The sequence below is a fragment of the Ovis canadensis genome, chromosome 24, assembly GCF_042477335.2.
Source record: "Ovis canadensis isolate MfBH-ARS-UI-01 breed Bighorn chromosome 24, ARS-UI_OviCan_v2, whole genome shotgun sequence".
NCBI lineage: Eukaryota > Metazoa > Chordata > Mammalia > Artiodactyla > Bovidae > Ovis > Ovis canadensis.
In genome coordinates, this window is record NC_091268.1 from 24,341,236 (window position 1) to 24,361,417 (window position 20,182).

General features: G+C 42.3%; 1 protein-coding gene across 1 annotated transcript; it reads right to left on the minus strand.

Moving 5' to 3' along the window:
• Nucleotides 1–16,733: 16,733 nt before the first annotated feature.
• LOC138429726 (protein yippee-like 2) lies at nucleotides 16,734–17,754 on the minus strand. Its single transcript, XM_069571452.1, has one exon. It carries the CDS (start codon nucleotides 17,448–17,450, stop codon nucleotides 17,091–17,093), a length of 360 nt encoding a protein of 119 aa, XP_069427553.1. The 5' UTR covers nucleotides 17,451–17,754; the 3' UTR covers nucleotides 16,734–17,090.
• Nucleotides 17,755–20,182: the final 2,428 nt, after the last annotated feature.

Genomic DNA, 20,182 nt, shown 5'->3' on the forward strand with positions numbered 1-20,182 from the left:
TTTTAATATGCTATCTAGGTTGATCAAAACTTTCCTTTCAAGGAGTAAGTGTCTTTTAATTTCATGGCTGCAGTCACCATCTGCAGTGAGTTTGGAAACCAAAAAAATAAAGTCTGACACTGTTTCTCCACTGTTTCCCCATCTGTTTCCCATGAAGTGATGGGACCAGATGCCATGATCTTAGTGTTCTGAATGTTGAGCTTTAAGCCAACTTTTTCACTCTCCTCTTTCACTTTCATCAAGAGGCTCTTTAGTTCCTCTCCACTTTCTGCCATAAGGGTGGTGTCATCTGCATATCTGAGGTTATTGATATTTCTCCCAGCAATCTTGATTCCAGCTTGTGCTTCTTCCAGCCCAGCGTTTCTCATGATGTGCTCTGCATAGAAGTTAAATAAGCAGGGTGACAATATGCAGCCTTAATGTACTCTTTTCCCTATTTGGAACCAGTCTGTTGTTCCATGTCCAGTTCTAACTGTTGCTTCCTGACCTGCATATAGGTTTCTCAAGAGGCAGGTCAGGTGGTCTGGTATTCCCATCTCTTTCAGAATTTTCCACAGTTAAACATCATCCATAATCACAAGTATTTCACAGCTTGATGTATCCTTCCAGGTCCTATGCTTGTACGCACAGAACTAAGCAAATATTTTTATGTGGTTGAGACTGTACAGTATGTATCAGTCATTGTCACACATCATGATCATGCAAATGTGTCAATTCCAGTCCGAAAGTCATAAGCATTCTGATAACTAAGAATACCCTACACCCATCTGCTCTCTATGTCTGCGTCTTCATGGCTGCCCTGCAAATATGTGCATCAGTGCCATCTTTCTAGACTCCACGTACGCGTGGGTTAATTCACAGTGTCTGTCTTTCTCTTTCTGACTTACTTCACTCTGTATAATAGGCTCTAGGTTCATCCGCCTCACTAGGACTGAGTCAAATGCATTCTTTTTATAGGAGAGAGCTCAGTCTGGTGCTCTGTGACAACTTAAAGGGCTGGCATGGGGTGGGAGATGGGTGAGTGGTTCAGGAAGAAGGGGACATATGCATATCTGTGACTGATTCACAGTGATGTATGGCAGAGGCCAACAATTATTGGAAAGCAATTGTAAAGCAACTATCCTCCAATTAAATAATTAACCAGTTAATTAAAATGAGGAATACCCTACACTAACTCAATAAGGAAAAAACAAAATAGTCCTTTTCTTGGTGTGATGGTTAAGTTTTTGTATTAACTTGACTGGTCATGGTGTACCCAGACTAAACATTGTTTCTGGATGTTTCTGGAGCCAATTCTAATAAGTTAATCAATCCTACTGGTTCTGTTCCTCTGGAGAACTTGAGGACAAAAACTGTCACAGAAGACAAAAATGATAACAGATTTCTTACACAAAGATACTAAAAATAGTACAATTAAAATATTACATTCCCTTATGCTCAACAGTGATTGAGACATAAAGTGATAGAGTACAATAAATTTTTAAAAAATATTTTTATATATTCATTTATTTGGCTGCACCAGGTTTCGGCGGCAGCACACAGGATCTTGAATTATGGCATACAACTCCTACTTGTGACATGCAGGATTCAGGGCCCCCTGTGTTGGAGGGTGGAGTCCCAGCCACTGGACCACCAGGGAAGTCCCTAGAATAAAATGACTTAAGAGAATTCATTATCATATATATCCTCTTGAAATATTATCAAGAAAGAATGTTTCCACTGAATTATTTAACAATATATTCCTAAAGTACAGCCAAAAGAACTGTATATACACGTAAATTATCGAAATGTAAATATGAACACATCTGTCTACATTTGTCCCCACCACCAGCCTAATGGGCGAGTGCAGACGTTCAATGCCCAGAGGTGGTTTAACAATGCCACACCCAAGATACTCCTTTCTACTAATTACTTTTTAAAGATATTTACTTGATTAATTCACTAACTCCACTTTTTATCATACATTGTCAGTTCGAGACATCTAAAAACCTTACATGTTGCAAAATAAAAGAGTAGGCTTTATCCACAATAAACACAGGTGCTTTATAAAAAATGTACACATAGAACTATGGATATAATCCAAGACTATTGTCCAGATATGGAGATGCTAGTGGAGAGGCCCCTCCTTCCATCCTTCATCTTCTTCCTCTCCCATCATTTTAATGACCAAGTATAGAAATTCATCATCCAGTGTCAAAAGGTAAACGAACAAAAAGCTAGTTTACTAATGTTACTCATGACCTACACTAGCAGCCTCTTTAACACCTGGGAAGACTAGCTGTTGTAAAATTTTAACTCGTTTGACTTTTATATACACCATACCCTGCGTGCATCCTCAGTTGTGTCCCACTCTTCAGGACCCCATGAATTGTAGCCCACCAGGCTCCTCTGTCCATGGGATTTCCCAGGCAAGAATACTGGAGTGCGTTGCCATTTCCTCCTCCAGGCGATCTTCCTGACTCAGGGATTGAAGCATCTCTTGCAACTCCTGCATTGCAGGCAGAATCTTCCCCCGCTGAGCCACCAGGGAAGCCCTTCTACATACACCATTGTTACTCAGTCGTATCCGACCCCATGAACTGCAGCAGGCCAGGCTTCCCTGTCCTTCACTATCTCCTGGAGTTTGCTCCCACTCGTGTCCATTGAGTTAGTGATGCCACAGACGCCACGAAATAAAGCCAACTGTACAGAACACGGGAGAATGATGATTAACCTAGCCTAACTATAAACAGACTGGCCTTGGGCCCTTCGCCCTTCGTTCTCCTCCCTTTTCCCTGAACCAGCACAAACACAGTCTGTTCTGCTCAGACAGATAATTCAGCTACTCCACTCCCAAAACGCACCACTTCATATGAATTTTAACAAACGGATATGTGCAAAATCTCTTACTTCACTATCTCCACTTTTAATATACTTCTTTATTGGTATACTTAAAAATAATTTCTTCTTTATATATTTACTAATATACTTTTTAAAATATATTCCAGTTTTAATATACTTTATGTACTTCTAAACATCAAGAAAAGCTCAATGTTTTAAATAAGAACTTAAGTTTGTCCATCATATACACAATAGGGTTGAATAAATGACAGTCATGTAACAATGGTTGTATCTGAGAGTGACTTCTAGTTCGGAATATTGTAGTCTAGAATCCTTCATTTCTATCGATTTCTTCTCTTCAAAAAGGACCAGCTGAATGAGATGCAGTTTTATGATTTAATTTCCAAAGACATTTTCAGAAGACACTCTTTCTCTGAACTTTAACCCAAAGTGAACAACATCTGTTTCTTTACTAACTTGACTTTCGTTTCTCTTCGAATTGAGACAGTAGCATTGACATATACACACCACCATGTGCAAAATAGATAGCTGGTCGGAAGCTGCTGTATAGCACAGGGGGCTCAGCTCAGTGCTCGTGACAACCTGGGGCAGGGGTCAGGGGAGGGGCAGGGTGAGGGGATGGGAGAGAGGTTCAATAGGGAGGGGACATACGTATGCATATAGCTGACGCTTGCTGCTGTACAGCAGAAACCAACACAGTATTGTAAAGCAATTACCCTCCAATTAAAAAAAAAAAAAAGAATAAAATCTCCCAACCCAGAAATCCTCTCCACAAACAGAAGAAGAAAACAGTTGTATTATTGGGTAAAAATTAAACAAGCAGGTGATGCTCACTGTAGGGAATCCACCATTAGGTTGGAAGGACAAGAAGAAACCTCACCTTTTCATAAGGGCACCCTTCCTCATGCCAAGCAGACAACCTATTATACATGTTCACAAGGTAATAAGTGATTGCTATAAATGTTCAAGTGCAAGGACTTCTTGATGGCACTGTTCATCACACATTATCCATATAATTAAGTTCACCTGGTAATTGAGATGACCATCAGTGTTTGCTAATTGGATTTAATCAAAGAAAAATTAAACTTATTGTGAGCATTTATGATGGAAGGTAGTTTTGCAACTTAGTTAGAGCCCACTAAAGCTGGGCCACTACTCTCTCACAGGAACTAGGGGATAGGGGTTATCTTCCTTGATAATCATATTTCAAAGAGATGGCTCCCAGGCCCTTGACAAAGACATTCCTGGATTTATGTACAATACAGCTAAAGTTAAATGAAATGCACATAACACACTGGGCAATGTTAATATGAAATCTCCTAGTACATGCCAACAAAATGTCTTGTAATTTTTTCCTCCCATCTCACACAACCCAGTGAAAATGTACAAAAAGTAGACTGTTCAGAGATGGTTTAACAATTTCATTTGCAAAGATGATATTTCTCATAAATTTTATTTTATTTTTTATCAAAAAAAATTTTTTGGCTATGTGATACAGCATATGGAAACTTAGTTCCCTAACCAGGGACAAACCCATGTGCCCTGCACTGGAAGGTAAATTCTTAATCACTGGACCACCAGGCAAGTCCCCCTCCAGAACTTTTTATTATCCCAAACTGAAACTCTGTAGCCATTAAATATTAATTCCCCATTAGCACACTCCTCCAAACCCTTGATAACCAACACTCTACCTTCTCTAGGTCAAATTCTCCAAGAATTTGACTATTTTAAGTACCTGACGTAAGTGGTGTGTGCACACCAAGTCATTTCAGTTGTGTGCAACTCTTTGCCACCACATGGATAGTAGCTTCCTAGGCTCCTCTGTCCATGGGATTCTCCAGACAAGAATACTGGAGTCGGTAGCCATTGCCTTCTCCAAGGCATCTTCCTGATTTCAGGGATTGAACCCACATCTCTTACATCTCCTGCATTGGCAGGCAGGTTCTTTACCATTAATGCCACTTGGGAAGCCCTGATATAAGTGGAGTCATATAATATTCCCATCAACTTTTTAAAAATATTTATTTATTTGACTGTGTCAGGTCTTCATTGTGCTATGCAGGATCTTTAGTTGTGGCATGTGAATTCTTAGTTGTTGCATGTGAATTCTTAGTTGTTGCGTGTGGGATGTAGTTCCCTGACCAGCAATTGAACCCAGGCCCCCTGCACTGGGAACCCAGGGTCTTACCCACTGGACCACCAGGTAAGCACCAATTTTTAAAAGCTCTTTATAAAATGTCATTCTACCTCTAATTTTAGATACATGAAACGTTTCTAAACATCTTAAAAGATTAGATATTATACTTCAAATCAGAATTTAGTTATCCACTATATATACAATACTGTTAAGTAAAATGGCACATACAGACACACACTGTCTGATAGCACTGGTTATAATTGAGGTATCTTTTAAGTATGACCATTTTGACCTTGAGCCATTTCTTCCTTACTTTCTTCTCTCCACCACAATCTAGTGGGCAAGTTCAGGCACATATAATGCTTAGAGGTGGTTGAACAAATGAATATTCAACAGTTCTATATTGGTAACTTATTTTTTTTTAATATTTATCTATTTATTTGGCTGTGACAGGTCTTAGTTTCCATATGCAGTATCTTCTATCTTAGTTGTGGCATGCAGGATCTTTAGTTGTGGCATGTAAATTGCGCCAAGTGGGATTAGTTCCCTAACCAGGGATTGATTAGCTCAGTTCCCTGACCAGGGATTGAAGCAGGCCCCCTGCCTTGTGAGCGCAGAGTCTTAGCCACTGGACCTCCAGGGAAGTCCCAATATATATTGGTAATCTCTTAACTACCAGAGACTTGATGCTACCAAATTAGGGCTCATTTGTCTATTATATACATTATATACACAGCAAAACAAAATGCGTAAGTTGAGTTCAGTTCAGTCACTCAGTTGTGCCCGACTCTTTGAGACCCCATGAATCGCATCATGCCAGGCCTCCCTGTCCATCACCATCTCCCGGAGTTCACTCAGACTCACGTCCATCGAGTCCGTGATGCCATCCAGCCATCTCATCCTCGGTTGTCCCCTTCTCCTCCTGCCCCTTATCCCCCCCAGCATCAGAGCTCTTTCCAGTGAGTCAACTCTTCTTATGAGGTGGCCAAAGTACTGGAGTTCCAGCCTCAGCATCATTCCTTCCAAAGAAATCCCAGGGCTGATCTCCTTCAGAATGGACTGGTTGGATCTCCTTGCAGTCCAAGGGACTCTCAAGAGTCTTCTCCAACACCACAGTTCAAAAGCATCAATTCTTCGGCGCTCAGCCTTCTTCACAGTCCAACTCTCACATCCATACATGACCACAGGAAAAACCATAGCCTTGACTAGATGGACCTTAGTCGTCAAAGTAATGTCTCTGCTTTTGAATATGCTATCTAGGTTGGTCATAACTTTTCTTCCAAGGAGTAAGTGTCTTTTAATTTCATGGCTGCAGTCACCATCTGCAGTGATTCTGGAGCCCAAAAAAATAAAGTCTGACACTGTTTCTATTGTTTCCCCATCTATTTCCCATGAAGTGATGGGACCAGATGCCATGATCTTCGTTTTCTGAATGTTGAGCTTTAAGCCAAATTTTTCGCTTTCCTCTTTCACTTTCATCAAGAGGCTTTTTAGCTCCTCTTCACTTTCTGCCATAAGGGTAGTGTCATCTGCATATCTGAGGTTATTGATATTTTTCCCGGTAATCTTGATTCCAGCTTGTGTTTCTTCCAGTCCAGCGTTTCTCATGATGTACTCTGCATATAAGGTAAATAAGCAGGGTGACAATATACAGCCTTGATGTACTCCTTTTCCTATTTGGAACCATTCTGTTGTTCCATGTCCAGTTCTAACTGTTGCTTCCTGACCTGCACACAGATTTCTCAAGAGGCAGGTCATTATATACACAGCAAAACAAAATGCATAAAGTATACCAAAAATGATTCTGTCTGTAATTATGCAAATATGAGCATATTAGCATATTATATTTTGCACTTCCTTCTCTCCCACCTCCTCCAAACCACTGAACAATATAGACAGTAGTATATTGCAATGAAAGGAAAATCAAAATGGAGTTAGAATTGGCAAGAGACTTCTCTATTAATAAAACGTATTTAGGAGGCCATTGAGGAAATGTGACTTATGTTCATCCAGCCAGGTAGAATCTTACCTTTGGACCTTGTATTGTCTTAATGCAAACATCTAGAACATCTGCACAATGTTCCAGAAACTCAATATACTTATCAGACTCTCACTCAAAATAACTCATGATAGCCTACCCATTATTGTTGCTGTTCAGTCCCTAAGTGGTATCCAACTCTTTGTGACCCCATAAACTGCAGCAAGCCAGGCTCCTCTGTCCTCCACTATCTCCAGGAGTTTACTCAAATTCATTTCAGTTGAGTTGGTGATGCTATCCAACCATCGCATTTGCTGCTGCCCCCTTCTCCTTCTGCCCTGTCTTTCCCAGCATCACAGTCTTTTCTAATGAATTGGCTCTTTGCAGCAGGTGGCCAAAGTATTGGATCATCAACTTCAGCAACAGTCCTGACAATGAATATTCAGGGTTGATTTTCCTTAGGATTGACTGGTTTGATCTCCTTGCAATCCAAGGGACTCTTAAGAGTCTTCTTTAGCACCACAATTTAAAAGGATCAATTCTTCAGCACTCAGCCTTCTTTATGGTCCAACTCTCACATACATACATGACTATTGGAAAAACCATAGCTTTGACTATACGGACATCTGTAGCCAAAGTGATGTCTCTGCTTTTTTTTTTAATTTATTTTTTATTGAAGGATAATTGCTTTACAGAATTTTGCTGTTTTCTGTCAAACCTCAATATGAATCAGCCATAGGTATACATATATCCCCTCCCTTTCGAACTTCCCTCCCATCTCCCTGTCCATCCCACCCCTCTAGGTTGATACAGAGCCCCTGTTTCAGTTTCCTGAGACATACAGCAAATTCCCATTGGCTATCTGTTTTATACATGGCGATGTAAGTTTCCACGTTACTCTTCCCATACATCTCACTCTCTCCTCCCCTCTCCCCATGCCCACAAGTCTATTCTCTATGTCTGTTTCTCCACTGCTGCCCTGTAAGTAAATTCTTCAGTACCATTTTTCTAGATTCCATATACATGCATTAGAATATGATATTTATCTTTCCCTTTCTGACTTACTTCGCTCCATATAATAGGTTCTAGGTTCATCCACCTCATTAGAACTGACACAAAAGCATTCCTTTTTTTGGCTGAGTACAATTGTTATGTCTCCCTCTTGGATTGATCCCTTGATCATTATGTAGTGTCCTTCCTTATCTCTTGTAATATTCTTTATTTTAAGGTCTATTTTATCTGATATGAGGATTGCTACTCCAGCTTTCTTTTGCTTCCCATTTGCATGGAATATATTTTTCCATCCTCTCACTTTCAGTCTATATGTGTCTTGAGGTCTGAAGTGGGTTTCTTGTAGACAGCATATGTATGGATCTTGCTTTTGTATCCATTCAGCCAGTCTGTGTCTTTTGGTTGGAGCATTTAATCTATTTACATTAAAAGCAATTATTGATATATATGTTCCTATTGCCATTTTCTTAATTGTTTGGGGTTGATTTTGTAGATCTTTTTCTTTCTCTTGTATTTCTTGACTATATAAGTCCCTTTAACATTTGTTGTAAAGCTGGTTTGGTGGTACTGAATTCTCTTAACTTTTGCTTGTCTGAAAAGCTTTTTATTTCTCCACCAATTTTGAATGAGATCCTTGCCGAGTACAGAAATCTTGGTTGTATATTTTTCCCTTCAGTACTTTAAATATATCCTGCCATTCCTTTCTGGCCTGCAGAGTTTCTGCTGAAAGATCAGCTGTTGAACATATGGGGTTTCCCTTGTCTGTTACTTGTTGCTTTTCCCTTGCTGCTTTCAGTATTCTTCCTTTGCGTTTAGTCTTTGTTAGTTTGATTAGTATGTGTCTTGGCGTGTTTCTCCTTGAGTATATCCTGTATGGGACTCTTTGTGCCTCTTGGACTTAATTGACTATTTCTCTTTTCTTACTGGGGAAATTTTCAACTATAATCCCTTCAAAAATTTTCTCATATCCTTTCTTTTTCTCTTCTTCTTCTGGGACCCATATAATTTGAATGTTGGTGCACTTGATATTGTCCCAGAGGTCTCTGAGACTATCCTCAATTCTTTTCATTCTTTTTACTTTATTCTGCTCTTCAGAAGTTATTTCCACCATTTTATCTTCTAGCTCACTGATTCGTTATTCTGTTTAAGATATTCTGCTATTGATTCCTTCCAGAGTATTTTTAATTTCAGTAATTGTGTTGTCTCTGTATGTTTACTCTAATTCTTCTAGGTCTTTGTTAATTGATTCTTGCATTTTATCATTTTGTTTTCAAGGTTTTTGATCATCTTTACTATCATTATTCTGAATTCTTTTTCAGGTAGTTTGCCTATTTCCTCTTCATTTATTCTTACTTCTGTGTTTCTAATTTGATCCTTCATTTGGGTAGTATTTCTCTGCCTTTTCTTTTTTATTTTTTTAACTTATTGTGTTTGAAGTCTGCTTTTCCCAGGCTTCAAGGCCGAATTCTTTCTTCCTTTTGGTTTCTGCCCTCCTAAGGTTGGTCCAGTGGTTTGTGTAAACTTTGTATAGGGTGAGATTTGTGCTGAGTTTTTGTTTGTTTGTTTTTCCTCTGATGGTCAAGGTTGAGTGAGGTGGCAATCCTGTCTGCTGATGACTGGGTTTGTATTTTTTTTTGTTTGTTGTTTAGAGGAGGAATCCTCCACAGGGTGCTACTGGTGATTGGGTGATGCCGGTTCTTGTATTCAAGGGGTTTCCTTTGTATGCGTTCTCACTATTTGATACCCCTAGGGATAGTTCTCTGGTAGTCTAATGTCTTGGAGTCAGTGCTCCTACTCCAAAGGTTCAGGGATTGATCTCTGGTCAGGAATGAAGATTCCACAAGTGGTTTGTTATGGCATAAAGTGAGATTAAAACAAATTCCCAAAAACAAGAAACCAAAGATGAACCTCAGACCAATGGTAGTTACACTATCAGGCAAATAATAATTAAAATAATGGAATATACATATATACATATACACCTGTAAGCAAAGTCAAAACAGTCCAACAAAAATAAAGTACAGTAGATTGACCTGGCGAACAAATGAAATAAAAAATTATATTTACCACGTAAGAACAAAACTAACCAGAAAGCAAAACCGAAACAAGGTGCTAACTGGGGAATAAAGGAATGAAAACAAAACTAAAAAATATGTTGAGAGGAAAGGAAAGAAAGAAAAGAAAGCAAGAATAGATATATGAAGTTAAATAGAGTAGATAAAGAAGATTTATACACATTAAGGATTAACTACAAGGGGGAAAGAACAGCAGGAAAGAAAAACAAAGGAATAAATGTAGAAAAATATAATAGGTTTTAAAAAATTAAAAATTAAAATTATAGAAAAGAAAAAATAGTAAGAAGAAAGAAAAAAAGAAGAAAAAAAAAAAGGGAAACTCCACAGAACTGCAAAAACCTAAGGTAGAGGCAGAGGTTTATAACAACAATAAAAAGTGTGACTGAATATATACATATATATATAAGCAAAATCAAAACAGTCCAAAAAAATAAAGTACAATAGATTGACCCAGCAAACAAAGGAAATCAAAAATTATATTTACCACTTAAGAATGAAACTAACTAAAGCACAAACCAGAAAACAAAGCGAAAGCAAGGTGCCAATTGGGGAATAAAGCAATGAAAATAAAACTAACAAATATGTTGAGAAGAAAGAAAAGAAAGCAAGAATAGATATGCAAAGTTAAACAGAAGTAGATTAAGAATATTTATATATATTAAAGGTTAACTTCAAGGGGAAAAGAACAGTAGAAAAAGCAAACAAAGGAATAAATGTAAAAAAATAATAATAGGTTTAAAAAATTAAAATTAAAAAGAGAGAGAGAGCAAAAAAGGGTAAACTCCACAGAACTGCAAAAGCCCAACATAGAGGCAGAAGTTTACAACAACCGTAAACAGTGTGACTGAATGTACACATATACACATACACCCACAAGCAAAATCAAAACCGTCCAACAAAAATAAAGTACAATAGATTGACCTGGCGAACAAAGGAAAGCAAAAACTATATTTACCACTTAAGAACAAAACTAACTAAAGCACAAACAGAGGTTTATAACAACAATAAAAATTATGACTGAGAAAAAAAAAGCTCAAAAGTTTAATTAGATTTTATAGTGTTATTAAAATCGACAAGTACAACAGACGGGCAAAAGAAAAAAAAATCCAAAATAATCTACAGAACAAGTCAAAACAAGAGCAATAAATGTTTTTCTTGAGTCATTGCTGTCAGAGTCCTTTCTCTCGCTGGGAGTCACAGTCCACCTCACCTCCCTAGGGATGCCCTCTAACACTATGCTGATCTCTGGACCTATTGCGGGGGCAGCTGAGATTCTAATCTGGTCCTACTCCTGTGTGTTCTTGCCTTCAACATCCACAGCTATCAAAACTAGTGTGTTTTCTTTTGTGGAAGCTCTCAATGACCTTTTATATATTCCACAGACACAGAGTCTGCCTAGTTGATCATGTGGATTTAATCTGCAGCTTGTACAGCTGGTGGGAAGCTTTTGGGGCTTCTCCCTTAGCCACACTGCCCCTGGGTTTCAACTGTGGTTTTATTTCCACCTCTGTCAGGTGTGGAGGTGGTGCAGCTGCTTGGGTCTCAGGGGTTCTGGCAGCACCAGATACTCAGGGGAGTTGGCGGCTAGGGCAGAAGGAAATAGAATGCTCTAGAAGGGTGCGGCAGCCAGTATTGGCCAATATGTTCCACTATTCTTGCCTGGAGAACACCCCTGACAGAGAAGCCTGGCAGGCCACAGTCTATAGGGTCGCAAAGAGTTGGACACAACTGAAGCTACCTTGTGTGTATAGATGCAAGATTTTTTTTTTTTTTTTCGCCTGTGGCAGCTCTGCCCCAGTGAGAGTTGAGCGTGAAGATGGCACAGCTGCTTGGCTTGCAGGGACCCTGGCAGCACCAAGTGTGCAGGGACACGGGCTGCTTCCGCCCCAGGAGTTATGGTCCTATCTGAGTCATTTTTCAAGCTTCTTGTAGCTGGCGATCAGAAAAGGCCTCTTTGGCCAGTCTTTCTCTGTAGCTCCGCGCATTCAGGCACTTAGAGGGTTCCCTTGCCTGGGGTCCTTCTCTGTTGTTTGGGCACATTGGGCACATAAAGACGCCCCCCAGGGTGGGGTCCTACTCTGTAGTTCAGTGCCTCAGGCGTTTGATGGGCTAGCCTCTCTTGTTCAGCTGCCAATGCTGGCGTGTGGGGAGAGAGAGGCTATGGTGATGGCTTCACCCCCTACGCGTGACTCAGCAAGATTACCTTGCTTCCATGGCTGCCTGGCTTTCCTCCACAGGTATTTCATACCACAGTCTCCTTCCTCACATCCCCTCGATCCAGCTCTCCACAGTCAACAGCAGCCCTCACTCTGGGATTGCTCCACAATCCCTAAATTACAGATTCTAGCCAATGCGCCTTCCAGGGGACCTGCGTCCCTGTCCAGGGTATGTATGGCGGTGGAAAGAACTGTCTGATTCTCATTCCATTTAGGCTGCCACAGATCAGCTGTATCACTCCCAGCATTAAACATTTCTCCTCTGACTCACATAATTGCCCAAATGTGGGGATCAGACCCCTGCTTCAGGTCCCCCACTGGTTGAGAGCTGGTCCAGTCCTACTAACACTCCTGTTTTTCTTCCTTGTTCCTTCGTCCTACTGAGTTTTGCGAGGTTCTAGCCATGCCTGTGGGGCAACCCAAGAGGGGCAGGTCATGGTGGAGAGGTCTGACAGAATTTGGTCCACTGGAGAAGGGAATGGCAAGCCACTTCAGTATTCTTGCCTTGAGAACCCCATGAACAGTAGGAAAAGGCAAAATGACAGGATACCAAAAGAGGAACTCCCCAGGTCATTAGGTGCCCAGTATGCTACTGGAGATCAGTGCAGAAATAACTCCAGAAAGAATTAAGGGATGGCGCCAAAGCAAAAAAAAAATACCCAGTTGTGGATATGACTGGTGATAGAAGCAAGATCCGATGCTGTAAAGAGCAATATTGCATAGGAACCTGGAATGTCAGGTCCATGAATCAAGGCAAATTGGAAGTGGTCAAACAAGAGATGGCAAGGGTGAACGTCGACATTCTAGGAATCAGTGAACTAAAATGGACTGGAATGGATGAATTTAACTCAGATGACCATTATATCTACTACTGTGGGCAGGAATCCCTCAGAAGAAATGGAGTAGCCATCATGGTCAACAAAAGAGTCCGAAATGCAGTACTTGGATGCAATCTCAAAAACAACAGAATGATCTCTGTGCGTCTCCAAGGCAAACCATTCAATATCACAGTTATCCAAGTCTATGCCCCAACCAGTAACGCTGAAGAAACTGAAGTTGAATGGTTTTATGAAGACCTAAAAGACCTTTTAGAACTAACACCCCAAAAAGATGTCCTTTTCCTTATAGGGGAATGGAATGCAAAAGTAGGAAGTGAAGAAACACCTGGAATAACAGGCAAATTTGGCCTTGGAATGCAGAATGAAGCAGGGCAAAGACTAATAGAGTTTTGCCAAGAAAATGCACTGGTCATTGCAAACACCCTCTTCCAACAACACAAGAGAAGACTCTACACAAGGACATCACCAGATGGTCAACACCAAAATCAGATTGATTCTATTCTTTGCAGCCAAAGATGGAGAAGCTCTATACAGTCAACAAAAACAAGACCAGGAGCTGACTGTGGCTCAGATCAGGAACTCCTTATTACCAAATTCAGACTCAAATTGAAGAAAGTAGGGAAAACCGCTAGACCATTCAGGTATGACCTAAATCAAATTCCTTATGATTATACAGTGGAAGTGAGAAATAGATTTAAGGGCCTAGATCTGATAGAGTGCCTGATGAACTGTGGAATGAGGTTCATGACATTGTGCAGGAGACAGGGATCAAGACCATCCCCATGGAAAAGAAATGCAAAAAAAGTGAAATGGCTGTCTGGGGAGGCCTTACAAATAGCTGTGGAAAGAGGAGAAGCAAAAAGCAAAGGAGAAAAGGAAAGATATAAGCATCTGAATGGAGAGTTCCAAGGAATAGCAAGGAGAGATAAGAAAGCCTTCCTCAACAATCAATGCAAAGAAATAGAGGAAAACAACAGAATGGGAAAGACTAGAGATCTCTTCAAGAAAATTAGAGATACCAAGGGAATATTTCATGCAAAGATGGGCTCGATAAAGCACAGAAATGGTATGGACCTAACAGAAGCAGAAGATATTAAGAAGAGGTGGCAAAAATACATGGAAGAACTGTACAAAAAAGATCTTCATGACCCAGGTAATCACGATGGTGTGATCCCTCACCTAGAGCCAGACATCCTGGAATGTGAAGTCAAGTGGGCCTTAGAAAGCATCACTATGAACAAAGCTAGTGGAGGTGATGGAATTCCAGTGGAGCTGTTTCAAATCCTGAAAGATGATGCTGTGAAAGTGCTATACTCCATATGCCAGCAAATTTGGAAAACTCAGCAGTGGCCACAGGACTGGAAAAGGTCAGTTTTCATTCCAATCCCAAAGAAAGGCAATGCCAAAGAATGCTCAAACTACCGCACAATTGCACTCATCTCACGTGCTAGTAAAGTAATGCTCAAAATTCTCCAAGCCAGGCTTCAGCAATACGTGAACCGTGAACTCCCTGATGTTCAAGCTGGTTTTAGAAAAGGCAGAGGAACCAGAGATCAAATGGCCAACATCTGCTGGATCATCAAAAAAGCAAGCGAGTTTCAGAAAAACATCTATTTCTGCTTTCTTGACTATGCCAAAGCCTTTGACTGTGTGGATCACAATAAACTGTGGAAAATTCTGAAAGAGATGGGAATACCAGACCACCTGACCTGCCTCTTGAGAAATCTGTATGCAGGTCAGGAAGCAACAGTTAGAACCAGACATGGAACAACAGACTGGTTCCTAATAGGAAAAGGAGTCCGTCAAGGCTGTATATTGTCACCCTGCTTATTTAACTTATATGCAGAGTACATCATGAGAAACGCTGGACTGGAAGAAACACAAGTTGGAATCAAGATTGCCGGGAGAAATATCAATCACCTCATATATGCAGATAACACCACCTTTATGGCAGAAAGTGAAGAGGTGCTAAAAAGCCTCTTGATGAAAGTGAAAGAGGAGAGCAAAAAAGTTGGCTGAAAGCTCAACATTCAGAAAACGAAGATCATGGCATCCCGTCCCATCACTTCATGGAAAATAGATGGGGAGACAGTGGAAACAGTGTCAGACTTTATTTTGGGGGGCTCCAAACTCACTGCAGATGGTGACTGCAGCCATGAAATTAAAAGATGCTTACTCCTTGGAAGAAAAGTTATGACCAACCTAGATAGTATATTCAAAAGCAGAGACATTACTTTGCCGACTAAGGTCCGTCTAGTCAAGGCTATGGTTTTTCCTGTGGTCATGTATAGATGTGAGAGTTGGACTGTGAGGAGGGCTGAGCGCCAAAGAATTGATGCTTTTGAACTATGGTGTTGGAGAAGACTCTTGAGGGTCCCTTGGACTGCAAGGAGATCCAACCAGTCCATTCTGAAGGAGATCAGCCCTGGGATTTCTTAGGAAGGACTGATGCTAAAGCTGAAACTCCAGTACTTTGGCCACCTCATGCGAAGAGTTGACTCATTGGAAAAGACTCTGATGCTGGGAGGGATTGGGGGCAGGAGGAGAAGGGGACGACAGAGGATGAGATGGCTGGATGGCATGACTGACTTGATGGACATGGGTTTGGGTAGACTCTGGGAGTTGGTAATAGACAGGGAGGCCTGGCATGCTGCGATTCATGAGGTCACAAAAAATCGGACATGACTGAGCAACTGAACTGAACTGATGGGACAGGACGCATGATCTTATGTTTTTCAATGTTGAGTTTTAAGCCAGCTTTTTCACTCTCCTCTTTCACTCTCATCAAGAGGCTCTTTAGTTCTGCTTCACTTTCTGCCATTAGAGTGGTATCATCTGCATATCTGAGGTTGTTGATATTTCTCCTGGCAGTCCTGATTCCAGCTTGTGATTCATCCAGCCTGGCATTTCACATGATGTACTCTGCATATAAGTTAAATAAGCAGGGTGACAATATACAGCCTTGTTTTACTCCCTTCCCAATTTTGTTTTTTTTTGTTTTTTTTTGGTTTTTTTTTTGTTTTTTTGCTAACTGGTTCTATTTTTTTATTTTATCTGGCCCAAGATCAAGGCCATTTCTGCAAGAGCTCCCCACTGCACCTCCCCCACTGTGTTCCCTGTTATCCTCAATCATTGATTTTTTTTTTTTTTTTACTTGATTGCTGGTCAAAGCCTTTGGGATATTTGCATCTCGCGCTCATTGCAAATGACAGTCCCCTCTCCTGTCACCAACAGTGGCTGAAGAGGCAGAGATCACCCACAGGAGCAGTGAGGCATCAGGCATCAAAACCTTCTGGGCTTTTCCCAAGTCATCCCCTGCTGCCAGGACACACTGCTCCCCCCACCAGCTCGGCCTGGGAGAACCAGGCCGGCCCCCTGCCCCGCCAGCGAAGACCAGGGGCCATCCTTCTTGTGCCCTCACTCGCTAACCTGGCACATTTGGTGGCAGGAACAGAAGCTTCTGATCAGAGAGAATGCAGTCATGAGGTATTTTTTTTTTTTCCTCTTTGCCCTCTTAGACAACTCGATTATTTCAAGCCTAAGTTCCCAGGTCTCCAGGAGCAGCACACGTCTGCGCCTACCTCTCCCCGCCCGACCCCTGCCCACCCGGGACCCTCACACCCCCGGGCTGGGCCACTGTGCTCCCGCCCAGCGGCCTTCGGGCAGCTCTGCAGGGGCCCTGGGGCCTTCGTCCAAGTGGGCTGCCGCCACGCGGGCAGGCGTCTGTTCCTTTTGTTGTTTTGTTTTATCAGCCAACACTAGAACAGAGAGAGAAGCCAGGATCAACTCACAAACAGATACAAAGCAAAGAGACAGAGAGACAGCGGTTTAGAGGCCGGTCACCAGAAAGACGGCGTCAGGGTGGGAGAATGCCCCAGATGGCAAGGCCTCTAAATGGATGGAACCACGTGTTCAGTCACTCTCTCACGCTTGGGTAGAATGTTCGGTTGGATGGCATTCACGTGGACGCTGGGTTGGCTGGAGGCTCTCCCATCAGTCCCAGCCATTGTCCTTGATCATGTGTGCTAGCTCAATGATGTACTTGCCTTCCTTATACTTCTGGCTGCTTTCGAAGGCATGTTCATATTTCCAGCCCAGGGTGGTTTTGCAGTTTTCACAGTAAATGTCTGCGACGGCGTGCAGTCCTGTTAGCAACACGCGCTCCTCCGCCGGCCCGCAGCCCACGTTAACTACTGAATTAAAGAGGTATGCTCGTCCTTGACTTCCTTGGAACGACTTGGAAATAAGTTCGTCATGATTGGCCAAGTGGGCTCTGCAGTGAATGCAGCTGTAGGTCCGGTGGCAAGAAGGCAGATAAGCCTGGAAAGTCTTGGATCTGGTCATCTTCACCATTGGCGCTGCTGAGCCGGGGGTGAACTCTGGGGTGGCCCACGAGGCACTCCCACAGGACGGGTCGCACGGGAAACACCGGAAGACGCATGTAAAGGCCGTGGTTTGGCCGGGGGTGGGTGTGCGGCAGGCTCCACACACTGGTGATGTCTTCAGAGGAAGGACCCTCAAGCAGAGGTCTCGGGCTGGTTCTCAGCAGCCCGGCAGCCAGCAGCCCCGTCCGGCCCGCGCCGCGGTCGGCTCCGCGGGGATGCGCAGCAGCGAAGGACCGCCCGGCCGGATCCCGGGCCCCGGGCGCGCTCTCAAAGCCACAGCCGCCGCCGCCGCCGCTGCGCCGCATCCCTCTGGGCCGGGCCGGGGGCTCTCCCTTCCCAATTTTGAACTCGTCCATTTTTCCATCTCTGGTTCTGCTGCTTTTTGACCTGCATACAGGTTTGCCACAAGAGAGGTAAAGTCGTCTGACATTCCCATCTCTTTAAGAATTCTTCCACAGTTTGCTGTGATCAAACAGCCACACAGTCAAACGCTTTAGCATAGTCAGTGAAGCAGAAGTAGATGATTTTCTGGAATTCCCTTGCTTTCTATATGATCCAATGAATGCCGCCAATTTGATCTCTGTTTCCTCTGCCTTTTCTAAACCCAACTTATACATCTGGAAGCTCTTGGTTCATATACTGCTAAAGCCTAGCTTGAAAGATTTTGAACATAATATTACACCTTTCTCGTGTCAAAGTACAAACTGTGATTTTAGCTTTTATAAGCCCCTGATCCTTTCTCTTCCCTACATCACTCTTTCAACTTCACCCAAATCCACGTCTTCCAAATTACAAATTTACAGATTCCAGAGGGATGGTACGGGGAGGGAGGAGGAAGGCGGGTTCAGGACGGGGAACAAGTGTATATCTGTGGCTGATTTATGTTGATCTTTGGAAGGAATGATGCTAAAGCTGAAACTCCAGTACTTTGGCCACCTCATGCGAAGAGTTGACTCATTGGAAAAGACTCTGATGCTGGGAGGGATTGGGAGCAGGAGGAGAAGGGGACGACGGAGAATGAGATGGCTGGATGGCATCACTGACTCGATGGATGTGAGTCTGAGTGAACTCCAGGAGTTGGTGATGGACAGGGAGGCCTGGCGTGCTGCGATTCATGGGGTCGCAAAGAGTTGGACACAAATGAGCAACTGAACTGAACTGATGGCAAAACCAATATAATATTGTAAAGTAATTAACCTCCAATTAAAATAAATAAATTTATATTAAATTAAAAAAATAAAGATTCCAAATAAGCTCTCATATGGAGCCTTCTGCGTTTTTTTTGGTTGACACTGCTCACAGAGATGGTTTAGCAATTCCATTGCCAAAAGACAGTACTTCCTATCAACTTTAGCAGAAAGATATTTACAAAATGATATTTCACTCTAAACATATGTTGGGCACTTTAAAAGATCTAGATAGACTAGATGTTTCAAATAAGGACTTTGTCCACTATACACACTCTTTGTGACCCCATGGGGCATTTCTTCTGGGCTTAGGGTATAGACATGGACTGTAGCCCACCAGGCTCCATGGAATTCTCCAGGCAAGAATTCTGGAGTGGGTAGCCATTCCCTTCTCCCTGGGAATCTTCGCCACCAAGGGATCAAACCTGCATCTCCTGTGTCTCCCACACAGGATTCTTTACCATCTGAGCCACCAGAGAAGTCCACTATACACACAGCAGTCCTAAGTAAGCTGCACACATATGACAACAGTTATAGTCTAAAAGTATTTTCTAACTATGAACATTCTGGCTTCAAATCCTTCTTTCTTCTATCCCTCCTCCACTGACCCAGTGAACTACACCACTCAAATTTCAGGAGACAATCTTTCATGGAAATTTTAACACAAAGCACACAAAATATATTAACATCTATATTTTTCTAATAAATCTGAGACAGGCTGGGACCTGGGACCCTTTGCTGCAGTGCTTGCACGTGGACAACCATCTCCTTGAGCAACAAAATACAAAGAAATTATAAGGGATTAAAAATAAGTGTGTTCATACACCATAGGCTCAAGTTATGAACAAGATACAAAAAGGCCAAAACCCCAACTGTCATTTCTGAGAAGCCTGGAACCAGAGAAGGGTACTACATATGCACCCTGCACACAGCACCACCAAGGGGGTGGGCAGACCGTCTAACCCACCCCTCCAGTCTGACCCCTGGACCTACCTCTACCCTCACTCTGAGGCAGGAGATAGATGGGCCCCAGGCTGAGCAGCCAGAGTTCCTCCCACGTGGACAGATACTCCAAAATAGCAGGAGAGAGGGTTTGAGCCCTGCCTAGATAAGAGATAAAAGATCACATATTCCTCATTCTTGAAGTCAAGGGACCTTCTCAACTACACATGTGCAGAAAAGCTCCATGGAGGTCAAAAGAGAGGGGATGTCACTTCATACTCAGTGATGTCCACCTACCCATAGGTCTCTTGGATAGAGTCCATCTTGGCTAAGAGTTGTACATGCACACTTGGGAGGACACTAGGATATACGAAATACCAGGCACAGCAAGATGACTGGCCAAAGGAAGCCCAGAAGAAATGCCCCATAAAAGTGATTCAAACTAAACTGGGGATCCAAGTTCTTGTTTGTGGAGGCACAGAATGAACTTGGCAAACACTCAAGGTAGCGAGCAGACAGGATTTATTTCAAAGAGAACAAAAGTACAAAGCTCTCAGCGCAGACACTGAGA